The following is a 13,380-nucleotide window of genomic DNA, read 5'->3' as shown; positions in this document are numbered from 1 at the left end:
AGCTTAAACTCTTGGATCAGGTTAGGACTGTTTATTAAGAAAAGCCTGAAGAAATGCATGACAGAAAAATAACATAATGCAGGGTTTAATTACACTGAAAATACCACCATGTCGGTTCGCCTCAAAGAAATGACTTTATTGTTAAAATACAAAATAATTATAGTTCCTCAACCATGGTGGATGAAAGATTTGTCCAAAGATACTGGAACATAAAATCTGACAAATGTGGTAAACACATACTCCCAGGACTTTAAAAATACCAAGTACAGCAAACAGTCCAGAGCATGTTTAGCCTAGCTTAGCACAAAGACTGGATGCAGGGAATGGCTAGCAGTCTTTATGCTAAGCTAAACATACTTGGGCCTCTGTAATGGACGGAACTGAAACAAATGTCTATCTTCTTGTCAGACAGAAAAGAAGAGACTCTCTCATAATATCAAACTGTTCCAAGCTGTGTAACTTTCCCAACAGATCAGCAGCTGTCAGACGGATGAGTTGTACTCGGCTGTTGGCCCCGTCTCTTCCTGGTTCTGGTCGGGACGTTTGGCATCTTCTCTGGACAGCAGGTTGTTTTTTCGGAGGTGGCAGGCCTGCTGGTAGGGGGGGCAGATCGGGGGCTGCGTGGGGGGGGTGTACTCGTACTGTTTACCAGAGTCCAGCTGAAGAATCAACAGGTGAGAGATTGGGATTACGGTACGATACAATAATGCTTTAAAGGTCCCCTATCATACGGTTTTTCATCAATATATCACAGGTCTCAGATATATACACAACATGTCTCTGATTGGCTGAAACACCAAACAGATCATTGCAGCATTACCCATAATCCCCTCTGTTTCAGCCCTGTTTCAAAAGAGTTGATTCTCTGTCTGTTACTTTAGATGAAAATAAGGAGCCCTTCCCCACGCCCCTCTGAGAGAGATTTGGTTACAAAGAACTCAATAGCCGCGTTCACACCGGAGTACTTTTCCCACTTTAGTTCCGATATAGTTCCGAAATGTCGCGTTCACACCAAAAAGAGCCGGAACTAAAATTAGTTCATGAGAACCTTTTTACCCCCTTTTCCGTCCCTGCTAGAGAGCAGGGACTCTCATGCGGCTTCTCTTGTGAGAAAAGAGCTATATTTCTGATTGGCTGGGCGGATTGCAAACCACGCCCCGTAAAACTCAAAAAAAGTGTTGTGAAGCCGCCATTTTATTATCCTCGCATTAGCATTATTAGCATTAGCATTAGCCCAGCGCAGAAACGCAGAGAGACTAATTTATGGCAACACAAAATAAAACATGGGAGCGGTGGAGATGAGGAGGTGTCGGCGTTCTGGCGATTTACTCGGAAGGCTTCAGTAGAAGCATAAGTAGCTTTCAAAAATGCTAAAAATATATGTTAATTGTTCATATTACTGTTCAAAATTATATAATATTATAAAGACAGAAATCACTTTAAAATATGTTTACTGTTGATATTACTGTTTAATATTGTGTTAAGAATGTTTATAACAGAAGAAACAATCAATGTAATTAATGACAAACAAAAGATAAATACAAACATGTCTTTGAAGAATAACTGATTACTAATTATGAATACAAATATATATTAAGCTGTATGATTAATTTGTTATATTTTCCATCATAATGTATTAATCATTTAAAAAAAAAAATGCAACAGGGGTGTCCCCGCCAGAGGATAATGCTATATGGGGGTCCTTGGCATGGGAAAGTTTGGGAACCCCTGGGTTAAGTGGTCCTTGGTATGAACAAGTTTGAGAAACACTGCTCTAACGTACATTCAAGATTCAAAGGTCTTATGGTCATATGCACAAAACTACAGAGTAGAAATGGAAATGAAATTCTTCTGACCTGAGCTCCTCCAACAATGCAACATACAGTGGGGCAAAAAAGTATTTAGTCAGCCACCAATTGTGCAAGTTCTCCCGCTTAAAAAGATGAGAGAGGCCTGTCATTTTCATCCTAGGTCCACTTCAACTATGAGAGACAGAATGGGGGGAAAGAATCCAGGAAATCACATTGTAGGATTTTTTATGAATGAATTGGTAAATTCCTCGGTAAAATAAGTATTTGGTCACCTACACACAGTGTGTGCAAACCTTGTGAAGACTTACAGAAAACGTTTGACCTCTGTCTTTACCAACAAAGGGTATATAACAAATGAACTTTTGTTATTGACCAAATACTTATTTTCCACCATCATTTGCAAATACATTTTTTAAAAATCAGACAATGTGATTTTCTCTCATAGTTGAGGTATACCTAGGATGAAAGTTACAGGCCTCTCATCTTTTGAAGTGGGAGAACTTGCATAATTGGTGGCTGACTAAATACTTTTTTGCCCCACTGTATATAATAAAATACAAAATTGTGCAAAAAGTCTAAATACATGTCGATAGAATATGATATGTACGAGAACCGAATATGAAATTAAATAATGTACATTAAGACAAAATGAAATACGTTTTATTGCGGTGATAACCACCAGATAAATAATTAGATTGACCTGGGATTAAGCTCCGTATTTCATTGGCGGATTAACCGGTACACAAAGGAGCGCTTCAGTCTAATTATGACATCGTGAGACCCCTCAGCTTGCCTCAGTAAAGGTAACCCCGTGTTTCCTCACCTGCAGAGGGTACGTCCGGTCGGAGTCGAAGGCGCTGAGGTCGCCACACGCCAGGAAGGGAACGATGACGCGGTTCGGACCCTCCAGCTGGTTGAAGTCCACGTCTGAGGACGGAGAGCAGAACACACTCAGGAACACAAACTCAAATCTGATCCAGTTTATTGCCATGTACGTTTTACACATTCAAGGCATTTGCTTTAGTGTGTGATGGTGCAAACAAAAACAACTTAAGAATATAAGTAGTTAGAGAAGGGCAGAAATATAAAGATTAAAAAAACTACTTGGCATTAAAAAAAAAGACGAGAGAGATGTATTTACACCAGACTCAAATATACAAAAGAAACTCAAATACACGGTGCAGTGTTTTATATTTGAAAGTGGAAGGCTGTGTCGAAATGTGCAGAAGATATTTAGGGATATGACCATGAAACACGGCTTTCATTATAAAAAAACAACATTTAATTTAGCTTCTTTTATAAATGCAACAAAAGTAAATTAGATTTTTTTTTTTTTTTTTAATAAATGTGGTTTCAATTAATTTGTCTAACTTGCAAAAAATGTGTTTTTAACTTTTTATACACACCTCCTCGTGCTGAGTTTAACAGAGAATTGTTCATTATGTAAGAATATGTAAAGTGCTCTCAGATGTATTTTCTGAAGCTACATGCGGCTCCGATGGTCGCAAAAATGAGAATAGTCCAACTCGGTCTACAGGGGGATTCATTCACACAGTCACTCAGAAGATTCAGTAAAAGCACATTTATTAGTTATAAATGAAATATTATTAGTTATTTTCAGATGTATCAACAGTGTTATAAATAGGCTGATGCTCATATCAAAATAGCCTGTATCTCAAACCACTCAGCACCCCCACGTAGCCCAAATGGAACGATCCGTCCTTTTATACACATGTTTTACTGACGGATTCGACTGTGACAGCAGCTTCAAATCTTAGTCTTTTGATGGAATTGTCAAACATTAAGGAATCTGTTATGCAGCACTAGTTGATTGTAGAGAATGTGTGTCCTACTTCAGACACAGATCACATGTAAAAGTGGAAGAGGGGCAGGAAGTTACCGTAGGCGTGATCCAGCAGAGGGTTGGACATGTTGGGGACGTAGCCTTCAGGAGGAGAGTAATTCTGACACACGACGAAGGCCTCTGGAGAGAGACACACACACACACACACACACACACACACACACACACACACACACACACACACACACACACACACACACACACACACACACACACACACACACACACACACACACACACACACACACACACACAGTCAGAATTATATATTTCAAAACACAGAAACTACCAAATTAAATGAGAAATTGTTATTTCTTACAAACTTAAACCTGAATTTATTCTAATTTTCAAACTAATTTTCAGACGTTTGTGCTCATACGTCCCAGTTGTTAAACAATAACTAGAGGAGCTGGGGGCTTGTGATTGGTCGCTCACCGATGCTGGAGTTCCTGCTGCTGCGGGGCTTGGCGCAGGTCACACCACCGAAGAAGAGCTTGAGCTGGGAGTACAGCAGAGTGACGTCTTTACCTCTGAAGATCTGAAACACAGGAGCATGAGGAGGAGTCAACACAGTTTGACGCCGCTTAAAAACAGGAAGGAAGGCACGTTGAATTATGTAGCACAGGGGTAGCCAACACGGTGCCCGCAGGCACTTAGTCGCCCGCAGGGGCAACGTGAGTCGCCCGCGGGGCATGTTCTAAAAATAGCTCGCCAAGCAAATCCAAAAGGTATAAAATACACACAAAAAAAAAGGAAATGTAATTCAAAGAATCTATCCTATGCATAAACGAAACCTAAATCATAGCGAACTCTATCTACTTACTACAACTCTATCCAACACCCCTCCTCCCCCCACCCCCATAATGAATATCGACTAATCACGTTCTTGCTTGATTTGCGGGACCAGCGTTGCAATGTGGCACCTCCCCACCTCCCCACCTCCCCACTGATTTTCCTTCTGGCAGAATCTACACATCACATCAGCCCCATTGAAAAGCCTATCATGCCAGACAACACATGAGGGGCAGAGTTTTACTCTGTGTGTTGCAACTTGCATATATATTTATACCACTTGACGCACACACACACGCATGGTGTAATTTCCGCAGGGGACAGGTGGGACATGTCCCCCCCTCTTTTCAAAATCCCGTTTGTGTCCCCCCACTTTACAAATATGTTTATTATTATTTTTGAACGCAAGCCGTCATCGCCACGGAGGAGCACACAGCCTCTGAGAGAGAGAGAGAGAGAGAGAGAGAGAGAGAGAGAGAGAGAGAGAGAGAGAGAGAGAGAGAGAGAGAGAGAGAGAGAGAGAGAGAGAGAGAGAGAGAGAGAGAGAACCTTTATCTATTACAGATAATAGATCAAGTAAGAAATCATTCCAGTGTGTGCTATAGGACAGTAAAAAAAACAAAAAACTGTTTAAAAAGGGAGTGATTAGTAAAATATGCATAAATAAAAAGAAAGAATGCTAATTAGGTAACATAAGATAAGAATAAACCAGTTTAAATGATTTGTTATTGGTTGTGATCATATTCTGTGTTGAGAGCAGTACACCAGAGTGCACCTGATTGATGCATTTCACTTCAACATTTTAAAAAACATCTTCCCGGGGGAGCATGCCCCCGGACCCCCCTAGAGGGGGTGAGGCCCGTCCACCCCCAAATAAAGCAGGTTAAAATAATTAGATTGCAATGTAGAAATGTTCTTTTAGTAAACACTGAAAACGGGTCCCACAGACCCAAACAGCACACAAAGGTTAAAGGGAAGCATAATAACGTTAAAATGTGCTAAATATATACACTGCAAAAAACTAAAACAAGAGGAGTAAAAGTAGCCCCCGACTTGTTTTATTTTTTGAAAGTAGCCCTCACCATAAAAAATGTTGGTAACCCCTGATGTAGCACGTTCTACAAAAACACTACAAGCATTAAAAGACCCTATTTAGCTTTTGGGGTTTTCCCTTTGTGTTAAATAGGTTTTACTTTCTCCCTCCCTCTCCCCAGCCTGAAATGCCTCTATTGGACTCCTTTGTTTACTTCCAGAACATGGTGACCATACTTGCCAACCTTGAGACCTCTGAAATCGGGAGCATTTCAAAATGCAAAATAGGGGGGGGGGGGGGGGGGGGCGAGGGTGCTGGACCTGTATTTGACAGGAAAGGAGTGAGCAGAGAGTAGTTGTCGATTCTTGTTCTGTGACTATCTGCCTCACCCTCTCAGACTTTCAGTTGCGCGCGCTACTAAAGAGACGTGTTACCATGGAAACCAAACAATGGTGTAGCTGTATTAAAGTCCGAGTGGAAACAGTCTTGTGTAAATCTGATTTTGTCAGAAATCGGGAGAAATGCGGGAGAAATATGACCCCGGGAGGAAACCGGGAGAGGACAATGAAATCGGGAGGCTCCCGCGAAAATCGGGAGGGTTGACGAGTATGCTGGTGACATCACTGTGTAACACTCGGGATTTTAATCTTTGCAGATCATTTGTTCTACAACTGAACATAAGCAAAACCAAGGACACGATCATTGATTTTAGAAGACATCCCCACATACATGAAGTCTTAACAATCCAGAATCAGAAAGTAGAATTTGTGCAATCATACAAATATCTCGGGACAATTATTGACTCAAAATTGAGCTCTGATCCAAACTGTGAAGCCGTGTGCAAAAGGGGGCACCAGCGTTTGTACTGTCTTAGGAAATTGTCCTATTTTAACATTGACAGAACCATGATGATTATGTTTTGTGCTTTTATCGAGTCACTTCTGTCTTTTTCAGTAATGTCATGGTTTGGTGACCTGACTTTAAAGAGCAGAAAACTCTCTGAGTCAGATCGTCAAGTGACCCAGCAGGCTGACTGGTGAGCCACAGCTAAACCTGGAGACCCTGTACCTCAGGCAGTTACAGCAGTTATCCAGCTCCATATTAGACGATGACTCCCACCCTCTGAACGAAGCGGTATAAGAACAGCTTTATCCCAGCAGCTATTGCACAAGTCAGCACATCATACTGTAGGCGTGTCACACATATGACTATTTGTATTTATTTATTTAATTATGAATTTTGAATGTCCATGTTTGTACTAGTGTTTTCCTTCTTAACATGTTTCTGAAATATTTTGAGATTTGGTTGAGCAGGGTTTACTTGTACTTGTTACTCGTCCTTTTATTAGAGATGTGTCTGTTTGTTTTTAGAGTCAGGATGGATCCCTTTTCTTTTTCTCTGCAAACAGAATCTACCTACGGGTACAAATAAATAACCTGAACCTGTAAAACCCCAAAGAGCACAGGTGGGCCTCTTTTAAGAAAGGATTAAATGGTTATTTTTGACAGTGGGAGAAATCACAACAGTCTCTCGCTTTATGTTAAGAAGAGGTTCCATACAGCGCCAACAGCAAAGACGTGAACCACTGCCTGAAATAATTACCCTGTGGGAATAAACCAGAGTAACAATTTGTGTCCAATGATTTAGCTTTTTGGACAAAAACAACATTTATCAATTTTATTTGAGCTTTAGAGATGCTAGGGGGACCAGGCTAGCCGTTTCCCCCTGTTTCAAGTCTCTGTGCTAAGCTAAGCTAACAGGCTGCAGCTTCAAGTTTAAGAGTGAGTTATGAATAGAAAATGTACAGAATTTTTGATAAAATCTTGGACTCACCTTGGCCACAAACGTCCCTCCAGGTTTCAGGACGTGAGATGTGATGTTCAGAGCCTGAGAGACAAACAGGAAGAGGGGTCAGTGTGACATCACAGACACACTTGTGAAGGATAAGATAAGATGGAACTTTAAGTATCCCCTTGGAGAAATGCAGGCGTTTATAGCAGCAACAGGGTCCGAGTTAAAAACAGGTTTCACACAAAGTGCAAAATAAAGACAGAATAGAATACAAAATCTAACTAATAATACAAAATGTTTTTTTCAAATAAAGTGATAAAGGAATTATCAGTAGAACGTTGAGCGTACTCACGGCCAATAGGAGCTGAGCTTGGATGTACTCGTCCACGTCATGGAGACCGGTTACTATGGATACAGAACAGGAAGTTGACAGGAAGACAGGAGAGACTCAAGCTGTGTCCCAATTCAGCGGCCGCATCCTCCTGAGGATGCATTTGGAGACCGCATACGTCACTTCCGCCAAACGAAGGCTGTCCCAATAAAAAAAAAAGACAAGACTCCTCCGAATGCGGCCCGCAAATGCAGCCTTCTTTCCCCAGATTTAGAGGATACATCTGATGTACACTCCGCGGTGTACCATATCCCAGGATGCAACGGGTGACGGTGACGAATGAGTTTTAAAAAAATATATAAGGCTTGTAACGTCCCATCAACGGCTACAACGGTTTCAGCTGGATTGGTTTTTAAATGTACTCACTCACCCAAATAGTAAACGACATGAAAGAAAAGTAAACCTATTTAATTTGTGTATTTAAATATACGGGCAATTGGAGATGTCTTCTTTATATTAGATACATAAAATAATATGAAGCGAAAATATTTCTAAACCCTGTTTGGTTTTCATATTGTTGGGATTCATTATAAAGCTAATTTATTTATTTAACTGCTTTTGTTATACAAATCTTACTGCAACAATTTAGTTTTGATAGGGAGCAAGGAGCACACTGCGCAATTTATCCAGATGCGCGGGGAGAATGAAGGCCTCTTCACGGGGGGCTGTTGCGACCTCGGGGAAATAATTTAAACATATTATATAACACCAAAATAAGTACAGCTAGATCTGACTCCATATTGAACAGTTTTGAAAACAGTTTTGAAAACAGTTTGAAAATATTTTGCCTAGTGTCAGAAGTTATTACCGGCACTTGTGACTGCAGCTGGTTGCTAGGTGACGGGGGCGGCTAAATGTAGGGGTAACTGCCGGTGACGTACAAGGACATGCTCCGTAGACCGTCTCATTTCGCAGTCCGCGGAGGACCCAAGCCGGGTCCTCAGGAGGACCCAGCCTCTGAATTGGGACACAGCTTTAAGGACAGGTTTGGACAGACAGGAAGTGAGCGGCGTCTCACCGTCTGGAGCTCCGTCACACACCACCAGATCAGCCGGCTGACCCTCAAAGTGACGGATGATCTCCTGAGCTGTGGACACCTAAGAAGGAGAAGAAGGAGAAGGGGGTCACAGCAAGGAGAGATGTAGGTCATTAAAACATCAACTACATGACCTGAAAGTGATGTTTAAGATGCTTTCACAAATCCTGGTTGCACTTTTTGTGATTGGTCGTTTATTAAGACTGTTGAGTTTCTACTTTGTGGGTTTTATTCCTGAGCAGGTTGAGGTTTTTACATGCAAACGATGAAGAAAACTGAGAGAAGGGTGGAGAACATGGACGCCAGCTACAATCCAGACCTCATGGACGAGCTCGACCGCATCTGAACTGTGAAAAGGAAAAAGGAGGGGGCTTGCACTATATGGTGAAAAGGCAGATTCAAGGAGGTAACGACATAACATTTCACTTGAGTTGAGTTTAAGATCATGAACAAATAACACGATCCCCATCTCCTCAGGAACCTAGAAATCTGTTATGCAGAGCTGGCTGATTGCAGACCAACGTGTGTTCCAAGTGAAGGAAAGTGAGTTTGCTCTCAGTGCAATTATTTACATGTTCAGGGTCCATACACTTTTTCACCAATGACTTCTCCAGGACTTCTCCAGGACTTCTCCAGGACTTCTCCAGGACCTTTACCTCATTTTCCAGGACTAAAAAATGACTCTCTCAGCGTACCACTGCAAATGGTTTGTTTGAACATGGAACAGGAAAATAAGGTCTGCATATGAAACATGTTGTGCCGAACACAAATCAAATAGTTGGCTTACTAGCTTCTACACGCTAAAGCAACTCAAATCTCTCAGCAGCAAAACACCTCGTCAGTTAAAAGCCATTTTACGTTTCATTAATATACGATACAGTATTTATTATCATTATTAGGGATGTCCCGATCACCTTTTTTTGCTCCCGATCCGATTCCGATCATTTGATTTTGACAATTTGCCGATACCGATTTTTCCCGATCCGATCTTTATGCAATGCATTAAAAGAAACAAAGCATTCAAGTTGTCCCTTAAGGTTATTTTTTTTATTTAAATTGGATATTCTATCCAACATGGATATAGCTTCTTTCTTTCAAAGCAGCATTGGATCAGTTCAGTTGTGCAGCATTGGATCAAAACAAAATAAAGCTTATCAGTACTCGTTAGCTTACTGCTACAATTAGACACTGCGCCCACTCTGTTGCCAGATTTGAGAGAAATAAGCAGGTCTATGAAAACAAGCCCCAAAGAAGCAACACATACATGATGTTCTGTCATTTGAAATCAAACTAAGGCCTCAGGATGACTTTAAGACTTGAACATGGTCCTTTTTGTTTTGTAACATTGAATACAACATTTAAAAAAAAGTATTTAAAAAAAAAAAAAAAATCCCGATCCCCGATTTTTTTTCTCCCGATTCCGATCTTTTGAAAATCACGTGATCGGCTCCGATCCCTCGATCACGTGATCGGATCGGGACATCTCTAATCATTATAGTATTAATATTTCGGCAATTAGATAAAATATGAATTATATTTGATGCAACTTTAGTTACGTTTCCATGACTTTTCCAAAACTTTGGGAAAAATATTGTTTTCCCAAAGTTTTCCAGGGCCTGGAATTAGCATTTGGAATTTCCATGACTTTTCCAGGTTTTTAATGACCGTAAGAACCCTGCATGCTGGATTTTTCTGATCTGGCTCACATGTCCAGACACAGATCATGTAGGTACCGTAGGAATGATCCAATCCCCTCAAGGAACCCAAAACCTCAACTTGGTGTTTTATTCATCATTTCCTCACCTTGGTGATGTCTCCCTGGATCTGGGTGACTCCCGTCAGAGGAGCCATGGCCTGCAGGTCCACCGCCACGATCTTCACCTCCTCGACCTTCTCCCCTTTCTCCTCCAGCCCTCTGAGTGGAAAATCAAAACAATAAAAAAGGAAAAGTATTTTTAAGATACATTTCATTTCATCTCAATCTGTTTACTGTTTTAAAAAAAAAAGCTAATAACCTGAGTTTCCGACTGAGGACCTGACTCCAGCTGCCAGGAGCCGCACACAGATCCACCGCTCTGTTCACTCCTGAAAGAAAGACATGAATAAATGAATCTCGACAACTCATTAGTAAAAGAGAGAACTAAAATACAGTCAGGCAGACACTTGGATGTGTACCAGAGGAGTCCAGAACATCCCAAAGCATGAAAACATATACTTTTTTGCATATTTATTAGAATATCACCAACTAACATCAGAAAACAGAAACTTTTGAGCATTTGCGGCTTATATTGTTACACAGCATTTCCCGATTCTGGTCAAATATAGTTCAGAATGAGTTCTCCAGCTAATTACAAGATCTGATTTATCTAATAAATACCCCTTCTTATTTCAAGAGATCTGACCAAGCACATGTTCACTTGTTCTATTGGCAGATTGCTGAACTTATTTCAAGTGAAAACACCTTGTTTCCAGTGTTAGGATATAACTATATTAAAGTTGTCAGAAGCCCCTCCTCAGGTGTGGGTCTCACCTGTGAACAAGTTGAACTCCTGGTCCAGCTGCAGCAGCTTGAAGGCGCTCCTCGCTCTCCAGCCCTCCTCTTTGGCCAGACGATAGTAAATGTCCCGCTTGTCTTTTGAGGAGCGACCCATCCTGACCCTCTGATGGGAAACACACACGACCAGTGATTCAAGATTCAAGGCTTGTATTGTCATGTGTACACATAGCTAGAGTGTAGTTATGACATGAAATGCTTAGGTCACAGTCTCCTCCAACAGTTCAACGCAATAGAATATAGTGACACATCATGACTGGTTTCTCTCAGTGGAACCACACAGACACGTGAGTAACAACTGCCGTGATATTCTTCTTGTGATATTTTTTAAGTCAATTAATGTGAGCGATTGTTATTGTTTTGTTTTTTTAATGCAAAAAGTATTTCCAAAATTACTGATAGATAGATAGATAGATGGATACTTTGTTCTATAAAATACCAATATACTACAGCAACAGAAATATGGACGACAGTGGCAGAAATACATAGGATAATATATCAAAAGTATAAACCAACTAAGACAATTATTGTTTTTTTGTATATTTAATATAGGCTAAGCCGAATCGAAGGGCACCTCTTATTACATCTAAATATCTATTTAATGCACATTTAATTAACACGCTTGTCTTTTAAAACACAGTTTGACCTGTTTGTATTAACTAATTAAGTTTGGCGACGAGTGCACAAGAAATTACATATTTTCCGGACTGTAAAAACATTCAGTCTAAAGTTAGGTCTCTATGTGTCTTTGGGTTGAATAAATACACGTTATCAGATGAAAAACACTCACATTTAATCTAGTTTATTCATGTTTTATGAACCATTAGCAGCTGTTTTACCTTCTGTTCACGTGTTGTTCCGGTGTTGACGATGGAAGGACCCCTGCCGATAGCTGTCGCAAAAAAGCCTGTTCAAAAAATGATTTAGCAGATTTTAACAACCAACTCTAGAATATTGGACACAGGTGCTTTTTTAAATCAATAATTTCATCATTATATTCCATTATTAATTCATTTATTTCCTGTCCAGTGTCTCCAGGTGAATGTATTCTCAGTAGCGGCCACATGGTGTCGCTGCAGTTCTATAATACAATTTAGCTAAAAACAAACTTACCACTCAAAGGAATTTAATTGAAAATATACCACGAAAAATACTTATACTTGTCTGGATTAAAGCAGAAACAATAAGAAAAATTAAAATATATAAGAGACAGTTTCTTGGATATTAAATAGGAACAAATCCTATATGATTTGAGGTTAAAACAACTGTTACTGGTATGATAAGTTTGTGTTAACGGTCTTTGATTAGTATTAGCTGTTTTGTAAGCTGTAAATGTTACACTATTATATTTAAAACGTGGAAAAGTGTGCTGCTCTGTGATGCTAGTTCAGAAACTTGGCATCTCATCTTGGGTGCAAGGTCATCAATGTTTGGGGTCAGGCTCTGAGCTGAGGAGACCCTCAGGATGGATTGAAGGTGTGCGTGCAATATACCGGCGGGCCAGATCTAATAGTAATTAGAAATTATCCTGCGGGCCGAAATTAAATCCACCACGGGCCTGATTTGGCCCCTGGGCCTTGAGTTTGACACATGCGATCTAGACGTACTAAGCAACGTATATACGTTAAATACTATCTGTACAGTGACTGTGCCCTTATTCCCAGACTTTAGATAGACTAAGGTGATAGACTAGGGTGTTGCATTTCACATATACGTATGTACATATGAACACACATAAGTACTTGTCTTCTAACTGTTGGTGGATGAACTGGATGGATTGAAGAGGACACTTTCAAATGATTAATTTGCACGTTTTGGGCGCCGTTCGCAATTAAGACATATATTAAAAGGGTATAAAGCCAACGTCTATTAGAATTCAACTCAACAATAAAAACTACTGAACAATTATTTAGTAGAAGTTACTCAAAGACAAACTTAATTAATGACAATGTGGATTATGGATTATTTGTATTAAATATAATATATATGTATAATATAATAACTGGTGTTTCTCTATTAGTGACTCACTGTATCAATAGAATAATGGTTTGAGGCAAAAACAATTATATAAATCTGACTTAATTCAAGTTATGTGATTTTTTTTTTTC

General features: G+C 40.1%; 1 protein-coding gene across 1 annotated transcript; it reads right to left on the bottom strand.

Moving 5' to 3' along the window:
• Nucleotides 1-9: 9 nt before the first annotated feature.
• On the bottom strand, nucleotides 10-11,376 carry ftsj1 (FtsJ RNA 2'-O-methyltransferase 1). The gene is made up of 10 exons (XM_079684639.1): nucleotides 11,249-11,376; nucleotides 10,734-10,803; nucleotides 10,522-10,633; nucleotides 8,701-8,779; nucleotides 7,644-7,696; nucleotides 7,334-7,387; nucleotides 4,111-4,213; nucleotides 3,712-3,795; nucleotides 2,635-2,738; nucleotides 10-659 (listed from the first exon to the last, which is right to left on the bottom strand). Exons 1-10 carry the CDS (start codon nucleotides 11,367-11,369, stop codon nucleotides 483-485), a joined length of 957 nt encoding a protein of 318 aa, XP_079540765.1. The 5' UTR covers nucleotides 11,370-11,376; the 3' UTR covers nucleotides 10-482.
• Between the last annotated feature and the right edge of the window lie 2,004 nt (nucleotides 11,377-13,380).

Source organism: Notothenia rossii (genome assembly GCF_949606895.1).
Source record: "Notothenia rossii genome assembly, chromosome: 5".
NCBI lineage: Eukaryota > Metazoa > Chordata > Actinopteri > Perciformes > Nototheniidae > Notothenia > Notothenia rossii.
This window is presented reverse-complemented; position numbering and strand designations above follow the sequence as displayed.

Bases quoted from the DNA above. Each gene is read 5' to 3' on its own strand.
- ftsj1 (XM_079684639.1), bottom strand. From the start codon at position 11,369: ATGGGTCGCTCCTCAAAAGACAAGCGGGACATTTACTATCGTCTGGCC. The intron at 7,697-8,700 runs GTGAGACGCCGC...CTGTATCCATAG, and splicing joins GTGTGACGGAGCTCCAGACG to TAACCGGTCTCCATGACGTG. The intron at 660-2,634 runs GTGAGGAAACAC...TTGATTCTTCAG, and splicing joins ACCGGACGTACCCTCTGCAG to CTGGACTCTGGTAAACAGTA.